Source organism: Dipodomys ordii, unplaced genomic scaffold, assembly GCF_000151885.1.
Source record: "Dipodomys ordii isolate 6190 unplaced genomic scaffold, Dord_2.0 Scaffold267, whole genome shotgun sequence".
NCBI classification, from domain to species: domain Eukaryota; kingdom Metazoa; phylum Chordata; class Mammalia; order Rodentia; family Heteromyidae; genus Dipodomys; species Dipodomys ordii.
Genome location: NW_012267483.1, coordinates 334122 through 355478, shown reverse-complemented (window position 1 = coordinate 355478; position 21357 = coordinate 334122). Strand labels below are relative to the sequence as shown.

The 21357-nt window shown below is 40.0% G+C and overlaps 1 gene segment (V, D, J or C); it reads right to left on the bottom strand.

Moving 5' to 3' along the window:
- Positions 1–1315: 1315 nt before the first annotated feature.
- LOC106001109 lies at positions 1316–21202 on the bottom strand. The segment is given in 3 exon segments: positions 1316–1794; positions 2110–2260; positions 20970–21202. Coding segments are annotated over 2 exon segments (381 nt in total).
- Between the last annotated feature and the right edge of the window lie 155 nt (positions 21203–21357).

Sequence of the window (21357 nt, the reverse complement as noted above, 5' to 3'; positions counted from 1 at the left end):
AAGGGGAAGGAGGAGGTCTTGAGGAAGGGGTAAACGGAGATGAAAGGGAAGGGGGAAGAGGAGCAGAAGGCAAAGAGGGACAGGGAGAGGGAGGGGAAGAGATGGCCTTGACTTTTGTAAGAAAGTCCCTGAAGATGCCACTGTACTCTGCACCAAAGCGCGGCTCCCTCGCTCCCTGGTGCCCCCAGGATGTCCGGGGGCTCCCGCAACACAGCACTCCAGCCACCTCCAGGCCGCCCTGCATTCTCCTAGCACCCATTTCCCAGACTTATACCACTTCTGTGCACCAGCCTCAAGGGAACACTCACCCGAGGACAGTGGCGCACAGTGGTACAGACAGGCGGTGGCAAATCCGCTGTTGCAAAGCATTCAAGGATGAAAACCCAGCAGAGTGCGAGTCCTGGCGAGAGTTGTACCTGCGGCTTCGCCAAGACCAAGAGCAGCGTGTGCAAGCAGCAAGGGCCTGCCCAAGCCAAGAAGAGCCAAGGCCAACCGGCGCAAAGCTCTTAAACCAACCTCCAGAAAAGCCTCCTGGCTCTAGAAAAAGCTCCCGGGACAGGACTGTGTTGGAAGGATGCTAAAGGGCCGTTCTCACTGCTTCTGAGGGACTTGGGTAATGAGGAGAGTCAGCAAAGTCCTAAGAACAGAGTCTTTAATCCACTGGAGTCTGTTCTTATCAGAACATCGAGGAACACTTCATAAATGCATGAATGCAAAAGCTATATGTCTATTGTTTATATGTAGTAAATTAGGTATTAATTAATTGATTGGTAAGCTAATATTTAATTGTATAACTTATCATTTTAAATTCTGAAACTGAGAAGGATATCTAGGGAATAATGGACAGTCACTCGGTTGTCCTTCCCTCACTCTTAGCCTGGGCATGATGAAGCTTAGGACACAGTCTGTGCCCTTGAGCACAAGCAGTGCCCTGCTCACTGCAGAGGAATCTGGTGACCTGCTGGGGACCTGCACTGATCCTGCAGCCCTCTCTCATCTCCCAAAACTGGACATGCTGTATGCACATGTTCCCTTGAGGGCTGGAAGTCACAATATAGCTTAGGTTTATACTGAGCTGGTAAATCCCAACACCACAGCAAAAGATGAGAATTATTTGAAAAGCACTAGTTTTTAAATATTAACTATACAATTAGTAGTGTTCAAATCGAGTGGACAAATGATAGAGAAGAAAATGGAATCAGAATGAGTATTTATTAAACGATATGATGCATTATCATCCCATCAGCCAAAGGAGCCATATGGCTGCCTGTGCAATGCCATGGCTTTGGCTGCAATATCCCTAAAAGGTATCAGAAATGCTTGGCTCAGAGAGCACAACAGTGACTTAGTATCCTGACTTCTCTAGCTTCTTGCTCTCACATTCACTCAGAAAAGCTGTTGTGCTGCTCCTAAAAACGGCTACATGTGACAGTTCTGCTACACCAGTCATGGTGGTTTTTGTTCAGGGCTGTATCAGTGTAGGAGGAACATGTGTATGTTGAAAGCAGTAAGAAACACCAACATCCTCAGCCTCCACACTGCTGATTTTCAATGTGAAATCTGTGCCTGACCCACTGCCACTGAATCTGTCTGGGACCCCAGAATATTGGTTGGAAACCAAATAGATTAGGGCTTGTGGAGACTGGCCTGGCTTCTGTAGGAACCAGTACAAATAGGTGTTTCCATCACTATATAAGAGACTCTGACTCGACCTACAGGAGATGGAGACTGGTTCTCCCAGGGTGACAGGCAGAGAGAGTGGAGTCTGAGTCAATATAGCATCTCCACTGGATCCTAAAATAATTAGAAAAGTGGACAGGGTTAATTACAGGCATCATGAGACATTTTCACAATTATCTTATTGCAAGCTATATTTTTTTTTAATTTTTGTTTCATCCAAAAAATATTCATTAAATACATGACGAACACACACACACACACACCCCAGAATTTGTAAAACTGCATGGGGCTTTGCTCTTTCTGGAATCTTCCTCACTCTCAAAGATACATATTTCCATTCAAGAGGGCAAATATGCAGGAGTGGACATAACACACGGAGCAGAGCTCAGCCCCTCCCCATCTCCTTCCTTAGCTCTAGTGTGTTCTTACCTGATACCCAGAGCATAAGCATCCCCAGGAGCTGAACAGGGCACCTCATTTTGAGAGTAAGCAATGCTGGTCAGTCCAAGCAAGCTTAGAGCTGAGCTTTTATGTTGTACTTGCAAGGGAGCTCCTCTCTAAGGAGCAATATGCAAATGTCCTGGTGGGTGCAATGGTGAGCCACAAACTGTCAGGTGAGATGGAAATAGACACCGGGAGGTTGGGGCCTCTCCTGTGAGCAAATGACATTAACTGGTACCAAGTAAAGCAATAGAAATCTAATGTGAGTTCCCTAGAAAGGGAATGCCTTCATGATTCCTCCTGCTCTTGTCTGCTGACTAATTCTTCAACCCTTTCTAGTATGTTTTACAGTTTTTTTGATAAGGATGCATTTCCATAAATATTGAGTCATTCTTATTTATTTTCTAGGTATTTGTTTACAAGTTTAGGTCTGGCCATTTTATTTTGCTTAGTATAAACTACATGTAATGTAGAGAGCAAAAATAAGAAATGTACAATGGTTAGCACAGATCTACAATTCAGACAAACCATGGAATTTAGTATCAAGTTATGCAAAGGCCCCCCCCTCCAATCCATAACAGACAGTCCCAACATGTGGCATTATAATTTGTTTGTTTCCTAGACTTGACCATCACATAAGTGGAAGAGAGAACTTTTATTTGGTTTCAGCTTCTTGTTTCTGAAATCCTTTTGAGGTCTTTTCCCCTCCTAGGTTCTGTGCCCTTCCTATCACTTCCTTTGGTTCTGAAAGGCTTCTTGTTCTGCCAGAGTATGTCTGCACATACCAATTTCTCTTCATTTGCAGTTAGAAAAGCAATGTTATTTTTTTGCCTTCAATTTTAAGGTATGGGGTCATGAATACAATATTCTTGGCTGGCTTTTCTTTTCTATTGATTGTCACATATGACATTCTACTATATTCTAACCTTAATTGTTAATGATAAAATTAATCCAGGACGTTATTGAATTTTCCTGTGCAAATAGGCATAATTTTCTTCAAGATTCTCTTTTCCTGTATAACAGCTTTTTTATCTGTGTTTACTTGATTGTGATTCAGTAGAACTCTTTAATGCAAAAATAAATCTCATTTTAAGAGTTATTTTTCAAATATTTTTAGCTTATTTTTATCTTTACCTTTATAAGTTTTTATATACAATCTTAGCATAGTAATCACTAAATTAACCTATAATTCTCTGAGGAATTGTCTGTTCATTTTTCATTGATATTTTACTAAAAAATTATATTGTTATATATTCATTGATTCTTCTGCCATAATCAAGTCATTACATATCTATTTAGTGCATTGTTCTGTTGGGTTCTAGAATTCCCAAAACTGATTTTTACATCAATGTAAATTTTTGCCTTACTTCTCCTCTACCTGTCCTTTCCCTCCTCTGTATTCATCCTAGGCAGTTTGTGTTACTGGCCAAATTTGTATGTTTAAAAATTCAAACTTGCATTTGTTTCCCCTTCCTCTCTCACATGCCCAGGATGGGGAAAACAACTTCAACATACTTTCATCCCAAACAGACAGTCACCTCTCATCTCTCCAAACCAGGAAGTTATTAAATATGTCAGACAAACATAGAACTAAAGAGATGAGACAACAGTAAACCAAGAGATAAGAACCAATTGTGCTACCATTTAGTATTGGGATGGACATCTTTCATGTAGCCTGGAGCAGACCCCTTGACCAGCCTCTTAAAACTGGGACCTTTTCTCTGATTAGTAGGATAACAGAGCTTTGATTTCAAATCTTCACTATTCTTCTCATTTGACATGTGACAAATAATAAGCCTTATTTTCTTTTTCCTCAACATACTGATGTCATTTTTTTTTTGTGAATTAGCTTTGTGAATTCAGGGGACCAAACTTTGGAAACACAACAATATAGAAACTCTTTTGAGAGAAAGAATAACTTAACAAAAAGATGAGTGATAGTGTAAACCACCAAAATCATTTTGATACATAAGCAAACATTCCAAACACATGAGCAATCCTTGGGAAAATGTGTCCTTTCTTGTGGTTAAGTGGGAAGAAGCAAACTGAAAACTTCCTTCTTCGTTGTAACAGCATTGGAAGGACACAATATAGATTAGAGGGATATAATTCTTCAATCAACTTCTATGGATGTCATTTGTTATCTAGACATTACATTCTTGAATGTTTTTATTCTGAATCATCTAGGACTATGGCTGAATGAGTTAGTGAGTTGTAGTCTTCAGTTAGATGTTAGTGACTCTGAACTGGAACTCCACCACCATTCCTGGAAATCCTCGATTCCAATGCTCCCTAGGTTTCACTGGAGAGACTTCAATGTCACTTGACTTGGGGCTCTAGAGATTCAGTTAGTCTTTATTATGCTATACTTTTTTTCACTCTTTGTTTATGAGACATGATAAAAACAATCTTCCTAAATTTTGAAAGCTGGAAGAAGGAGAAGGGAGAGATAAGGGAAGTTAACCACTTAAAAGTTAAAGGCCCAAAGAATGAAAGTTGACAAAAGCGTTCGGAAAGTTAATTGAAATACTAAAACCTGAGTAGCCACTCACACATAAATTAGAAATCTTTATTAACAATGAATTTATAGACTGCTAACCCCAAGCAATCCCTAAACACCAAATACATTGTTTACAAACAGCCACACTTGACCACTGTATGTACAATCTAACTTGTCTCATTTCTAGCTAATATAGAAGTATTGCAAGAACTTTTCTTGAAGGCTGACAAAAATGCTCTTGGTGTTTAGATCCAGAGAAAAATGGTCCTACTTCTATTCAGTATTTTCACTGATGGATATAGGACCTTATCCTAGGACGTGATGTTTTTCTTTTTTTATGGGTCATGACTCAATAAACCATTTCACAGAAACTAAAGTCCAAGCACTTAAGAGCTTTAACTGGCAGCATCTCTTTTTCTGGCTAATGTCTTCCCTGGTCATTGTTGGGACATATTGGGCAGAAAGAAATGATGGTTAAAGAGGAAAGCTTGTCTTCAAATTCTCAGTTCCAGTTGGATCTCATCTTCTTCAATTGTTAATTTACTGGGATCTGGGAAACACCTGCTTGATCGTCATAGAAGGAGAAGATGCCCTGTTATCTTCTCCTAAATGATGGACTTTCATGAGCTTATTTGAATAAAAAGAAAACCCTTTCTTTTGTCATGAGATGAGCACTATGTATGAAGATGACAATGGTGCTTGACATACTATTTTGCTTCTTGGTTCCAAAAAAGGAAAGAATACAAAATGTTTTAGGAATTCTTCAGTGTTCTTATGATGTACTATTTAATGTCTCAGCTCTTCTTCCTCAATCACATTTCTGGTCACAGAGATCTGGGGTCTTGTAGATGAAAACTGTATGATTGGTGCTTCTTTAATTTATAATTTTAATTCATTACTTGAGAAATAAAATTCCAAACTTCAATATATCAAATTATATTCACCTGGATATTCACGAATTATATTTGTATATTATTTTTAATACATTATCTACTGACTTGACTGTATGGCTAACTAATCATTCAGGAAAGTGGATTCTCTCAGACTTTCACATTTTCCTTTTCCTCTTAAAGAATCATAATTTGACCTTCCTTTATTTTTCTCATAAGCTATTCCTTTTGTATATGTGTAAGTTTGATATTGCACACCAAGTGAGAATTAACAAAATGAAGGAAGTCATGCTCAAAGAAAAATCACATCTCTAATCCTTCTGTCACATTGCTGGGTATCACAGATACTGGGTATCACACTCACTTGCTGTATGCTTGTAGTTTAGGTTTTTCCCCACTTATATTAGAATATCAAATCAGTTTTTCTTCTTTATATGAAATATATTCCAAATAATTCTTCAATTTATTAACAATATATACTTGTATCATCCGTTCACAGAAAGCATCCTTCTTTTACAGTGGAAAAAATCCATTGTGTGTGTGTGTCTATGTACGTGTGCATGTTTGTGTGTACAGGTGTGTGTGTATATGATCAGAGAGAAAGATAGAGCGAGAGTGAGATGATTGTTCAGTCAGACCTTATCTACATGCATTTTATTTGTTGCCAATATTTTTCCTACGGTCGAGAAGTTTATCTTCAAGGACATTTCTTGCAACATATGGGATATATGTTAAATGATAAAATCATGCTGCTTTGTAGATGTTGTAGTATTTTATCATTTTTAGATTTGTCTCTTTGGATGTTCTCTCTATTATTATTTCCATTCGTTGTATTAAATTTTGAAAAATGTGCTGCAGGTTAAGATGTAAACCAAGAGAGTCTGGAGGAAGATGGCAGAAGAGAACATGGGGGCTAAATAAGCTCTCAGATAGAAATGTTTTACTGTTCCAGTGGCAAATCTAAGGCTAGAGTCACACCAAGTATTCCATCATAGTACAAAGAGTTTGGCCAGAGAGGAAAACTTCAGGCAGCTTGGTTCCAGAGACAGATTCAAGCACTCTAGGGTCCATGGCGGTGGCAGCAGCAGCTGCTACCATGGCCATCATATCCACAGAAGGAGTCCAGGACAAAGGCACCAGAGGCAGTGTAAAAGCAGATTCTACTCACCACAAGTAAAAACTGACAAAGAGTGAAAATCTTCATCCTGCTGACCATAGATAGTCACATACCATAGATGGCCCAGAAACTAAGGGAAAGATGCTAGTATCCTCAAGACATCCTCACTCCTTCTCATAGAGCAGCAGTGGAATGGTAGCTCATCCCTCATCCCTGGAGAAGAACTCCATCTTTGATATTGAGAAGTACCAGGCCAGAGCAGCTAACATCTAACTCAGGCCTTAGAATAAGTCAGTAGGAGCCATTCAACAGGTCATAGGAAACTGACCTGTGGGGCTCAGCTCCACCCCTGGGGAATGTTGTCCTTCCCAAGCAGAGGGAGCTCCACCTGGGCAGGGCAGACTGTCCTCAGTGAGTAAATAGACCCCGAGGCTAACCTACTCATTCAGCATAGGCAGCAACTCCAGCTGCTGGAGGGCAAAAGTAAAACAATTAGAAACTTCCTACACGTAAATCTTGAGAATAACTCTAGGCTGGCCTTCTTGACTCTCTCAGGAGCTAGTCCATCCGGGAGAAAGCTGATTACTGACTTTCCACAGTGCTGCCTACAGCCTAGCTCCTGCACAGCAACTCTAAGCTGGGGAAAACAACCACATCCCTCTTTTGTGATAGTGAAAGAAGATTACCCTCCCACTGAACCAGCCTGAGAGGATTGTCATAAAGACTCGGGTAAGTCAGAGCTTCATTTTGCCTGCTCAAACAAGCTGATTTAATAAACTAACCAAACCACAGGAAAACCAAACACCACAAGCAAAACAAAGATGCCACCAAGAGACTTGTTACAGACACAGGGGAGACACAAGATTTCCCCCCCTCAAAAAAAATTGAAGAACTCTTTTTTCTGCCTAGTTTCGTTAAAAAGTTTTTTTGGTTTAAAAAACTGTTCTTTGAATATTATACTTAATGGGGAAAAACTACAACCAATTTTCCTAAAATCAGGAACAATGCAAGGATGCCCACTGTCTCCACTCCTCTTCAACATAGTCCTAGAACCCTTAGCCAGGGCAATAAGGCAAGAAAAAGACATTACAGGGATCTGCATAGGGAAGGAAAAAGTTAACCTATCCCTTATTGCAGATGAGATGATAATCTACTTTCATGATCCCAAAAACTCCATCCCCAAACTCTTGGAAATTATAAACCACTTCAGCAAAGTAACAGAATACAAAAACCACCCACAAAAAACAGTTGCCTTCCTGTACACCGACAATGTACAAGCAGAGAAGGAAATAAACAAAGCAATTCTATTCACAAAAAAAAATTTAGGATTTAACCTAACCAAAGATGTAAAAGAACTATTTAATGAAAACTATAAAAACTTAAAGAAAGAAATTATAGAGGACACTAAGAAATGGAAAGACCCCCCCCACACACACACACACTTCCTTTAGAGCCATGCCTTTTCAACATGTATGGCAGGGCAGCAATTCGGGAAATAAGATTCTGCCTGAATAGCTTGTCATGTACTCTTCATCAGTTTCCTAATGAAACCTACCTATTTAATATACCTTATATATGTTGCCTTGACTCGGATGGAGTTTTTGAGTTGGAATTGTTAGAATTTCCTAACCACCCTTTTCTGCAAACCAAACTGCCTGGAGACATCACAGGAGACTTTTCACCAACACCATGGCTGGCCTTCACATCCACATCCACACCACTTTTCTACTCTGCTCTCTCTAGCATTGACCTTGTGGTGGATGCACCATCTTGGCATCATGGGAGAAGTTTGTTCAGTTTGGATTTGTGGTTCAGTGCTAGCCAATCTACCTGCAGTCCAGATCCAGTTCATCTCTTCCAGCCTGGAACACAGGACTCATTCTTGACTAGACCATCCTGACTACCTCTTCCATGCCCCTCTCTCCCTCATGAGATCCTGAAGACTTCATCCAAGAAATTTGCCTCCTCCAGACTTCATCTAAGGACTCACACCTACCAAGTGGCAGCTGTTGCCTGCTGCCTTCTCCCAGAGGGGACCACATCTCATCCTTATACCCCTACTGCTGATGCCCCTTGCCAGCAGGAAGTAGCCAGAGAGAATCTTTTCCCTTTTTCATAAGTATGAAAGGCTGGAATGTAAGATCTGAACAGAGACACCTCCCTCGCTCTTGAAAGTTTCTGCCCAGTATCTGTTATCTAGGTAACTGGCAGCCCTGAAAGTAGTCACCTTCTCCTCCTGCTAGGTCACATCCTGGACCACCTCTGGTCACATGCCTCCCATCTGACCTTAGGAGGGTCCCAGGCTCTGAGGTCACATCCAGATCCAGTATGGCATACCTTTCCCCCAACCTGGCCACACCTCTGCCTGTCCTTGGCCTAGATAAGTCCTGGCCCAGAGTTGGGTCATGCCCCCCCCTTCCTTTTCAGCCATGCTTCTCCACCATGCATGCGGTCGGGGGAGGGGGAGGCAGCAGTTAGGTAAATAAACTTATTCTCCTGCCTGAAAAAAAAGAAAGAAATGAAAAGACCTTCCATGCTCTTAGATAGCAGAATTAACATAATGAAAATGGACATACTGCCAAAATTGATACACAAATTCAATGCAATTCCTATTAGAAACCCAATGATGTACGTTTCTGAAATACAGAAAACTCTCCAAAAATTCATATGGAACAGCAAAAAGACTTAGAATGCCCAAAACAATTCTAGGCAAAAAAGTCAACATGGGAAGGATCTCCATACCAGACTTCAAACTCTACTATAGAGCTATACTAACAAAGACAGCATGGTACTGGCACAAAAACAGACCTGAAGACCAATGGAGTAGAATAGAAGATCCAGAAATAAAACCACACATCTATAGTCAGCTGCTATTTGACAAAGGAGCCAAAGTCATACAGTTGAAGAAACAGCTTCTTCAACTACTGGTGCTGGGAGAACTGGGAGGCTACATGCAGAAAACTAAAAGTGGACCCCAGCCTATCACCATGCACCAACATCAACTCAAAATGGATTAAAGACCTTAACATCAAACATGAATCTCTGAAACTACTACAGGACAGAGTAGGAGAGACTCTTGAATTTATAGGCACAGGCAGGACCTTCCTGAACAGAGTCCCAGGGTCACAACAAATTGGACAGAGACTGGACAAATGGGACTACCTTAATCTAAAAATTGTCTGCACATTTAAAGCTATAGCAACCAAGCTAGAAAGACAACCAAGTAAATGGGAAAAAAAATATTTGCCAGAAATATATCAGACATTGGGTTAATATTCAGTATATACAGAAACTAATCCCTCCCATACCTAACAACCCAATTTCTAAATGGGCAAGGGAAGTAAAGAGAGACTTCTCAGAAGAGATTAAAAATGGCAAAGAAACACATGAGGAAATGTTCACCATCCCTGGTTGTAAAGGAAATGCAAATAAAGACAACCCTGAGATACCATCTTTCCCCAATCAGAATGGCCCACATCCTCAAGTCTGCCAACAACAAATGCTGGAGGGGATGCAGAGAAAGAGGAACTTTGAGGAGTCAGCTGGAAGATGGCTGAGGAGCAGCTGGAGGCTAAACAAGCTCTTGCATAGAAAGCAGTTTTAGTGTTCCAGTGAACAGTCCTAAGCCAGAGAATCACACCAAGTGTGCCATCACAGTACAGAGAGTTAGGCCAGAGAGGGAAAATCCAGGCAAGGAGACAGATCTGAGAACTTGCCAGCAGCCATGGCTGCTGCTGCATCGGTGGCAGCCTTAGCCTCCATACCTGCAACACAGAGTCCGGGAGGAAGGAGCCAGATGTGGCAGGGAGGAGATTCTACTCAACACCAACAAGAACTGACAAGGGGCAGACATTTTCATCCTGTAGTTCACAGACCAGAGATGACCCAGGAATGAAGACTTGACATGAGTAGACCTGATGTCCTCACTCCTTCTCAGGGAGCAGAGGAGGGAAGGCCACCCCTCCCCCCAAGTACCGCAGATCTCCATCTTGGATACTGACAAAGGCCCAAGCCCAGCTGAGCTGCTAGCTCCAACTCAGGCCTTGGAAGAAAACTAGAGTCATTTAGCAGGTCACAAGAACCTAAGCTGACCTGCCAGACTCAGCTCCACCCGGAGAAAAATGGGCCATGAGCCCCAGGAGTGGCTTTCTTCACTGGGTAAACAGAGCCAGAGGCTGCCCCTCCCTTTAGCAGCCTGGACAATCAATTGAAATTCCATAAACATAAACCCTGAGAATGGCTCCAGGCTGGGCTCTGTGAGTTTCTCACAAGCTAGCTCCCCGGGAAAAGCTACTGTTTGCTGAAAGACCTCAACTCTACCCAGAACCTAGCCTCATCACAGCATCTCCAAACTTGAGGAAACAGACATTTCCCTCTTTTGTGATAGTCAAAGCAGACCTCCCTCTCATTGAACTAGCAAAGAGGACAATCACAAAATCCTGGGTAAAGCAGAGCATTTTTGTGCCTTCTCAAACAAACTGACTTAAGAAACCAACCAAGCCACAGGAAAATCAAACACCACTAGCAGACCAGAGACGTCAATAAAAGGCTGGTTACAGACACAAGGGAGATGCAGGATCTTCCCACCCTTCCCCAAAAAAATCAAAGAATTTTTTTTTTTGGTAGGTTGTATAAAATTTTTTTTCTAAAACTTTTTTTAAACTTTTACCTTTAAAAAAGATTGTTTTCTAGTAACTTTTTTTCCCTTTTCCTTATAATTTTTATTTTAGTGGTATATGTGTGTGCGTTCTTCTTTCTTTTTTTAAAAAATTATTTTTTTTATTTTTCTTTAGCTCTACTGAAATTTTGATCTTTTTTTCCTTTTTTCTCATTCTTTTCACCTTTTCTTCTCTTTCATTCCTCTTTGTGTGATTTAATTGCTGTTTTGCACATCCTCAGATATACCTGTAGTCGATTATTAGACCTTATCCCCCATTGTGTACACACTTAATCCAGATATTTATTGCTCAATTCAAAACCTCTTAGACTTAAATTCCTTAATAGCATTACTACCTCTTTATACCTATATAATATTTTAAGTATTTTTATTTTTAAGTTTTTCACGTCTCCTTTATATACCTCTCCTTCTCTAATTATATCCACGTTCTTCTCTGAATGCTTCGTTTTCAATTTTGCATAATTATTAAGCATTGCACGTTTTATTGTTTAATTTTTGCTTTTCTATTTTTTCCTGTCTCTTTTTTCCTTTTCTGGTTCCTCTTTTTTCTCTCTCTCTACTTTCATCCTATCCAACCTATTTCCTGCTTTGAGATTAGGACTCAGTTAACTCTCCCTGTTCCTTAGCACATCCCTCTATTCCTATTTTTACCCACATCTCTCCCTAAACCTAATAATTTCTAGTTTGACAAATTCTTCTTTGTGGTTCGTAGCCCATTAATATATAGTTGTTTGATGTTGAATAGATATATCTGTTGAACTAGATTGTATCTGCAGACTTTTGACTGCAACTAAAAACTTTATTTAATGCTTGGCTTAAATAGTGTTCTAGCACAACACTGGTGTTACTTTCATCCAAAATAGGCAGAGTGAGCCGGAAAAACACAAGAAAAAGGGCAAGTCCGGGTATCTCATCTCCCACTCATGATAATCAGGGGACAGAACAGATAATGAATAATCCAGAGGAGAGTTCCCAAATAGCTTTACAAACACTGCTGGCAAACATGGTAAATGAAAAGACTGAAAACATACAAAGGACCCTGTATGAGCGTGATAGGGAGAGAGAGGAGGCAAACCAAAGGTAAATACAGGAAAAGATTGAAAACCTACAAAGGACTCTGTATGAGAGTGATAGACAGAGAGAGAGGAGCCAAACCAAAGGTTAATACAGGAATATCATGAGCATGAGGAAGCTACTCAAAAACTGATAAATGAATTGCATGTGCAGCTTGAGATCAATCAAAGAGAAAGGCAGGAATGGTGTGAGCAGGCAGAGAACACTCAAAGAGAACTACAGGAATGGTGTGAATGTGAGGAAGCTAAGCAAAGAGTAATGCAGGAATTGAGAGAGCAGGATGAGAATACACAAAGATCAGTAAAAGCATTCATGGAATCCATTAACAAAGAGCTGAAGGAAGTTAGGGAGACCTCAAAGGGAATGCTGAATGGACCCAGAAAGAAGGAATGGGAGTCAAGGAAATCATAACCAATCAACAAAGTGATTTGAGAATAAACACTTAACACCAAATTAAGGAAGTAAAGAAGTTCATACAAGATCTAAAACAAAGCATCAACAAAGAATTTAAAGCCATCAAAGCTGACCAATTAGAAGAAAAAGAAATCAAAAACAAAGTAGAAAGTCTTGACAGCAGGTTAGACCATGCAGAAAATTGAATCTCGGGGATTGAAGACAGCCAGATATTATAGAGAAAGAACATACAACCATCCAAGACAAGTCCAAGAAATATGATAGACCTATTCAACACTTGGAAGACACCATCAGAAGGCCTAATCTGGGGATAATGGGTGTAGAGGAGCACCTAGAAACAAAAGTTAATGGTCTAGGAAATTTGTTTAACAGGATCCTAGCAGAGAACATACCAAACCCAAAAAGATAGGCCAATTCAGATACAGGAAGCTTTTAGAACTCCAAATAGAACAGACCAGAATAGGATATCTCACCATCACATTATAATCCACACAGGATCAATTCAGACCAAGAAAAAGATCCTTAAATCTGTCAAGGAGAAAAGATCAATCACCTATAAAGGGAAACTAATTAGAATCATCTCAGATTTCTCAGCAGAGACAATCAAAGCAAGAAGAGCCTGGAATAATGTATGCCATGCCCTAAACTATCAACCAAGAATTCTGTACCCAGCTAAACTCTCCTTCATAACTGGAAGCCAAATAAAAACCTTCCATAGCAAAGAAAAATTAAAACAATATACATCCACCACACCAGCCCTAAAAAAGATTCTTAAAGGCCAAGAAACCACACCCAAACTGTGAATCCAAGAACCATAGGAAGAACTCAGTAGCTGCAGCCAACAAGAAGGTGGATAAAATGGCAGGAACTTCCAAATACTTCTCAGTCCTATCTCTTAACATTAATGGACTTAACTCTCCAATTAAGGGACATAGACTGTCTAGTTGGATTAAAAAGCAAGATCCTTCCATCTGCTGCCTTCAGGAGTCACATCTTGCCCAAAAAAACAAACACATTTTCAATGTTAAAGGCTGGAACAAAATCTACCAAGCAAACGACCCCCATAAACAGGCGGGAGTTGCAATCCTAATATCAGATAAAATAGAGTTCAAATTAAAATTCATAAGAAGAGATAAAGAAGGTCACTACATACTAATTAAGGGATATCTCCTTCAGGAGGATATTACAATTCTAAGTATCTATTCGCCAAACAACGGAACACCCAAATTTATCCAAGAAACACTACTTTCCATCAAATCCCACCTAGATCCAAAGATATTAATTGTTGGGGATTTTAACACACCACTATCCCCACTAGATAGATCAACTCGGCAAGAACTCAACAGAGAAACCGCAGATCTAAACAACTGCATGGATCAACTAGATTTAGCAGATATCTACCAAATATTTCACCCAGCAACATCAGAAGACACATTTTCTAAAATAGACCACATTTTAGGCCACAAAACAAACTTGTCCTAATTCAGAAACATTGAAGTTATACCTTGCATTCTCTTAGGCCACAAGGGAATAAAATTAGAACTCAACACCAAAAGCCACCAAGGAAAGTCCAATAACCAATGGAGGCTGAATAGCACACTGCTGAATCATGAGTGGGTCATGGAAGAGATTAGAAAGGAAATTCAAATGTTCATGATATTAAAAAAAAATAAGCACACAAATTACCAGCTCCTCTGAAACACAGCAAAGGCAGTACTCAGGGGCAAGTTCATAGCTCTGAGTTCGTACAAATTGGAGAGATCTGAAACCAATAATTTAATGACACATCTGAACCTCATTGTAAAAGAGAAGCAAGATAAACCTCAATCCAGTATATGCAAAGAAATAATTGAAATTAAATCAGAATTAAATGAATTAGAATAAAAAAACTATAGAAAGAATCAACAAAACAAAGTGTTGGTTCTTTCAAAAAATTAACAAAATTCACAGACCCTTAGAAAATCCTATCAGAAAAAGAAGAGAACACACCCAAATAAATAAACTCAGAGATGAGAATGGAAACATCACCACAGAAACAACCAAGATTCAGAACATTATAAGGAAAATACTTCTGAAATTTTAAGCTAATAAGTTTGAGAACTTGACAGAAATGGACCTTTTCCTAGCAAATATTGACATGCCAAAACTAAACCAAGATGAGTTAAACCAGCTTAACAGGCCCATATCAAGCACTGAAATAGAAACAGCAATAAGAGACCTCCCAGGTAAGAAAACTCCAGGACCAGATGGTTTTACAGTGGAATTCTACAAGGCCTTCAAAGCAGAGCTCACACCAATACTCTTCCAACTCTTCAATGAATTGAAAGAGAAAGTTTACTACCAAACACATTCTATGAAGCCATCATAACCCTCATCCCAAAATCAGGCAAGGACTCATCAAAGAAAGAGAACTATCGACCCATTTCTTTGATGAACATTGATGCAAAAGTTCTCAACAAAATTTTGGCCAATCGACTTCAACAATTCATCCAAAAAATCATACACCACAATCAAACAGGATTCATTTCAGGGATGCAAAGCTGGTTCAATATATGCAAATCAATTAATATACTTCATCACATCAACAGGAGCAAGGATAAGAACCACATAGTTATCTCAATAGATGCAGAAAAAGCATTTGACAAGATCCAACACCCCTTTATGATGAAGGTTCTGGAAAAATTAGGAATCCATGGAACATTCCTCAATACAATAAAGGCTGTATATGACAAACCTAAGCCAGCATTATACTTAATGGTGAAAAACTAAAACCATTTCCTCTTACCTCATTAACAAGACAAGGATGTCCACTCTCTCCACTTCTCTTCAACCTAGTATTAGAATGCCTAGCTATAGCAATAAGACAAGATGCAAACATAAAGGGGATCCAAATAGGATAAGAAGAAGTAAAACTCTGCCTCTTTGCAGATGACATGATCTTGTATTTAAAGAATCCCATATACTCCACTCCCAAATTATTCAAGCTAATTCAAACCTTTGGCACAGTAGCATGGTATAAAATTCACCCTCAAAACTCAATGGCTTTTCTGTATGCCAACAATGTGAAAAGAGGGGCTGAAATTAGGAAAGCAACTCCATTGGTAATAGCCCCACAAAAAATAAAATACCTAGGAATTAACTTAACCAAAGAAGTGAAGGACCTCTATGATGAAAACTTTAAAAACTTGAAAAGGAAACCAAAACACAACTTAGAAAGGGGCAAAAACTCCCATCCTCCTGGATTGGAAAGATCAACATCATATAAATGGCAATACTTCCCAAGGCTTTCTACAAATTCAAAGCGATACCTATCAAAATTCCAATCTCATTCTTTAAGGAAATTGAAGAGGCAATCCAAAAATTCATATGGAACAATAAAAGACCCCGAATAGCAAAAACGCTCCTCAACAGAAAGAACAGTGCTGGAGGAATATCAATACCAAATTTCAAACTCTAATATAAATCCATAGTAATCAAAACAGCTTGGTACTAGTAAAAAACAGACCTCAGGACCAATGGAATAGAATTGAAAACCCAGAAATGAACCTACAAACCTATAGCCATCTAATCTTCGACAAGGGAGCTAAAAAAATTGAATAGAAGAAAGACAGCCTTTTCAGTAAATGGTGCTGGCAAAATTGGTTAATAACTTGTAGAAAACTAAAGCTAGATCCTTATATATCATCTTGCATCAGATTCAACTCCAAATGGATCAAAGACCTCGGAGTCAAAGCAGACACTCTGAAAACATTAGAGGATGGAATAGGAGAAATCCTAGGTCTCCTTGGCACAGGCTGAAATTTTCTTAATAGAGACCCAGAAACACAATAAATCAAAGAAAGGTTTGAGAAGTGGGATTGCATGAAATTGCAGAGCTTCTGCATGGCAAAGTACATAGCTAACAAGATCAATAGAAAGCCCACGGATTGGGAGAAGATCTTCACTAGCCATACAATGGACAAGGGTCTCATATCTAAAATATACCTTGAACTCATAAAATTAAATCTCCCATCAACAAATATTCAAAGAAACCACTGCTCAATTAACAAGTGGGCTAAAGACTTAAAGAGACACTTCTCTGAAGAGGAAAGAAGGATGTCCAATAGACACATGAAGAAATGCTCAACCTCTCTAGCCATAAAAGAAATGCAAATCAAAACAACATTGAGATACCACCTCACCACAGTTAGAATGGCTATAATCAAGAACTCTAATAACAACAGATGCTGGAGGGGATGTGGACAGAAGGGAACTGTACTGCATTTTTGGTGGGAGTGTATACTTGTTCAACCACTTTGGAAAGCAGCATGGGGTTTCCTCAAAATACTCCACATAGAGCCCCCCTTTGACCCAGCAATCCTAAAATTTTTCATTTTAGTTTTGTTTAGGAGATTCAGACAAGGCCATGTTCCACCTATCTGTACAGCCTTAGTAACCATGATTATAGGAGATTATCCAAATGCCTAGATTTCTTTTGAGATAGCTTCTTGATAAAAATTGGCCAGTATAACCTCAACTTGAATTCACTTATTTACTTCTCCCACTTATGTGGATTTTAGGCAATATTTTGAATACTATTTAATCTTGACATATCCTCAGATTTCTAAAAATAATTATTATTTTGACGCCTGAGATTAAAGAATTGATGAATATTGATATGTGGCTAAATAATTTTGCAAAGTGAAGATCTCCTTAGCAAAAATAGATTTCCCCTAAAGCGTAATTTCTCAAACCTTGTATGGATCCTTATTACCTGCTTAAAGTACAGATTGCTGTGCAGTAGGTATGGGTGTTTTCATAAATTTTGTGTGTGTTGTTGGGGTGAGCCAAAACTAACTCCACTTTTAATACACCAGGAGTTCCTGACCACCCTTGAGAACCAAAATACTGGTTTCTCAAAAGACCCCAGGGTCAGTAAATATGCTGTTTGTTGAGACCCCAGGAAATGTGGAAACTGTTTGGAAAGCACCTTAGGATTTTTGTGATCAGGTTGTTTGATGTGTAGCCCTGTTTGATTATCAATAGCCCAGACAGGATATGCAGCCCTGTTTGGTTATCAACAGTAAAACAGCCCAGCCACCTTTGCTCTGCCAGAAAGGAGCAGCCTAATCTCTGTCCCCATGAATGAGAATATCCACCTGCTTTGTGTGGAGAACACCCAATTTGTATCCCAATTCAAACCAGAATGATAGGTTAGTTCAAACAGATACTATGAGATGCACAGCACATGGGCAGCAAAGATGGCACTGAGAGAGAGTAGAGTGGGCAGATCCCAATTTCCCTTAGATTCAGTGCATAATCAGCCTGTGGAAGCTTAGGTGCATGATAGGGTATGACCTCGACAGTGATTGGTTTCTCTTCTCACCCTGCCATGCCACCTGCCCTTTTTGGCTTTAAAAAGGGCTGCTCTCTGTTAATAAACGAGTTTTCTTCCTACTTGATTTGGCTCTCCACGGTGTCTGATTGTCTCCCGGGCTGAGGGAGGCTGGGGATCGGGCGAACACCGCACTTACCTTTCCTCGGACCCCGTCCATCTTTCGTGGGACGGATGAAGACCCAACAATGAGACAGACTGTAACCCCATTGGCCACTGACATAAATATGCAACCTTTGTTTGTGCAATACAATCCTGTTGGCCACCTGCATGTTGACAGGCTTGACCACATGAGTATTGTCTTTAAAATCCCTAGCTTCAGGCCCATTCGGGGTGGCAGTTTCAGCTCCAGAGTCTGTGCTGAATCCCTTGCTGGTCAGCTATCCACTTCCCCAAAAATGTCATCTTTTTACATGAGTCTGTCTTTACATGAATTGTGGACTCTTTTCCCCAGAACATGTGTAAAACCAAGTACATGACAAGAACAAAGTAAGGGAAGGAACTGCTAATTTGGGCTCATAATTTCAGAGAATTCAAATCACAATCATTGACTTCCTTGGCCTGAGGTGAGGCCGAAGATCAGGTTGTGGGACCATCTAGCAGAGGCTACTCAACTCAAGGTACATTAGAATCCAAAGGGAAAAAAAACAAAAACAAAACAAAACAAACCATAGGAAGTGGTAAGCGCAAGATTAGCCCCAAGGACATGCCCACAAGTGATGTATTTCCTCCAACTGAGCCCCACACCATGCTCTTAACACTTTCCATACCACCACCCTATCGTTAAACCATCAAGGGGTGAATAAACACAAATCCAATAGTGTGAAGTAAACACAGAGGACAAAACTACACCCAGAGAAACCAGGTCTCTGCTAGTTTTCAACACAACACTGAACAATATGAGTAAGTAGAAAACATGAATTTCGCTGAAGAACAAAAAACTGATTCACTGAAGAAAAATTGTCCTTTTTCCTCCATTTGTACCATGTGACTGTGCAGGTGGAGGAATTAATGTCTCCCCTCTTCTTGTTTGATTTCAGTGTGAAGGCCTGGAAGGTTGTTCATATTGGCCTCCTCTAACAAATCTAGTGTCAAAATATGATAATTAGCAACAACAAAGAAACTTTATTGATGCTATCTGGTGGACTGGTTATTATTTTGACTTCAAATATTAAGTCTAAGAAGCAGAAAATTTTACACTCTGGAATAATGAATTACAAACTACTGGGAATCAGAAAATGTTACATGCTGGAATACTGAATTACAAACTATTGGGAATCCTCAAGCAACAAACTCCTAGCAGCCTCAGTAATGCCACCTTTGATGGAGCCTCTGGAGGGTCCCTCATATCTATGGCTCAACTTTCAGGCTATGACCTACAAAGAAGACAGCTACTCCTGTCACTCTAGCCACAGGAGGCTCACAGCCCTGCCTACAGAAACCAGAGGCCTGGCCTCGTGGCTTGCAGCAATGCTTGTGTTGACTATATTCCCATGCTGGTCACATGAGCATTTGTCTGCTTTGTGGACACAGGGGCTGTTTCTCCACCAATCCACATTTGCATTCTGACACCATATTGCAATCTCACTTCTTTTTCTCACAGAAGATACTGCAGAGCTTTTTTTTTTTTTTTTTTTTTTTTTACTCAGGAAAGAAATGTATCTCAATTGAAAAGGAAACCAAATTCACTCAGCACCTGCCTCATCAAAATTGGGAATGTACCTATGGTCCATAAAGGACTAAAAATTTAGTTTTAATATACTTCTGAGTAGTTACTGTTAGTGTTAGGCTCACCTTTGTTCCTTAGGTCCACCCAGACTGGACCCTCCTCCCATCCTGGAGTTCCCTCCATACTTTGTCTCCTCCCTCTCTCTGCCCAGACCCACCTAAGCACCCATTTACCTCACTTCCTATCCGTCACACCCTCTTGCTATCTGGATGGTGATGGAGGCCATGTGCTACCACTTGGGAAAATACGACTTCTCTAATAAACCTTTTAATAATCTTTCTCCTGTGCTTGCCTGCCTCTGCCTAGTCTCATGGATGCATGTGTCTGATCCTCTTATAGTTACATTGGTGGGCTGACAACCCAGTTCAGGATCATGATCACAAGCCTTATTACTAGAACAACCATGCTGGTACTTGAAAATCAATGGTCTATCCCACAGCTCTGAACCCAGCTGGAGGATATATTGCATCCAGCTTGACATAGCATGTGAGAAAAATTCAGACTCTTCCAAAAGTGTTTCTGTCCATCAAGTGATGGAGATTTTCTGTCTTAGAGACACTAAAAGATATACAACACTTCAGACCCAGAAAACTGTTAATAGAATCTAGACACAGATACAAGACAGAATACAAGACAGATACAAGGGCTCAGTCTCAGACTTCTGTGACCTCTGAACACTATTACACGACTTCATCATACTCTATCAAGTAGAGCCAGATCCCCAGAACACACAAGGCCAGAGACCAGTGTGCAGAGTCCAGTACTGTATCAGCCCAAGCTTGATTCAATGAGTAACCAGTGAGAGAACTCTGTGAAGGGCTTGATATTTATGCAGGGTTTGGGGACAAACAGAGAAGATGCTAGACAAAGTACAACTGGGCTTCCAGCTTCTGAACAAAACACATAACATAGACTGCATGTATGGGCCAAAACCATGTGCATGATGGAAGTTTTATCAGTTTCCTTATGAAGGGAATAAAATCATAGAAGATACTTGATGCTTATATCACTGATTGTCTATAGTACTACTTAAGAGACACATATTTTTTTCAATAGATACCTCATTGTTTACCTAAAGTCTCCTGGTCTTATCCTTTCATGATTTTCTCCTGCTCTTTGTAGTTTCCAAGTCATCAAATTATCATATGCTTTTCATATCCACCCAGTCTTATTGATCACAATATCTTCCTCCTCAGCTCATTCAGACAATCTTCTCTGCTGCTTCCCAGACCAGCATCACATGAAGGCTGCTCACCCAGCCAGAGGAGAGGTTCTAGTTCAGGGATGTATCACTGTGGGAGGATTATGTGTAGCCTGAAAGCAGTAATACACCCCAGGATCCTCACTTTCCACACTGCTACATTTCAATGTGCAATCTGTGCCTGACCCACTGCCATGGAATCTTTCTGAGATCCCAGATTCTCAGTTGGAAACCTCATAGATCAGGAGTTGTGGAGACT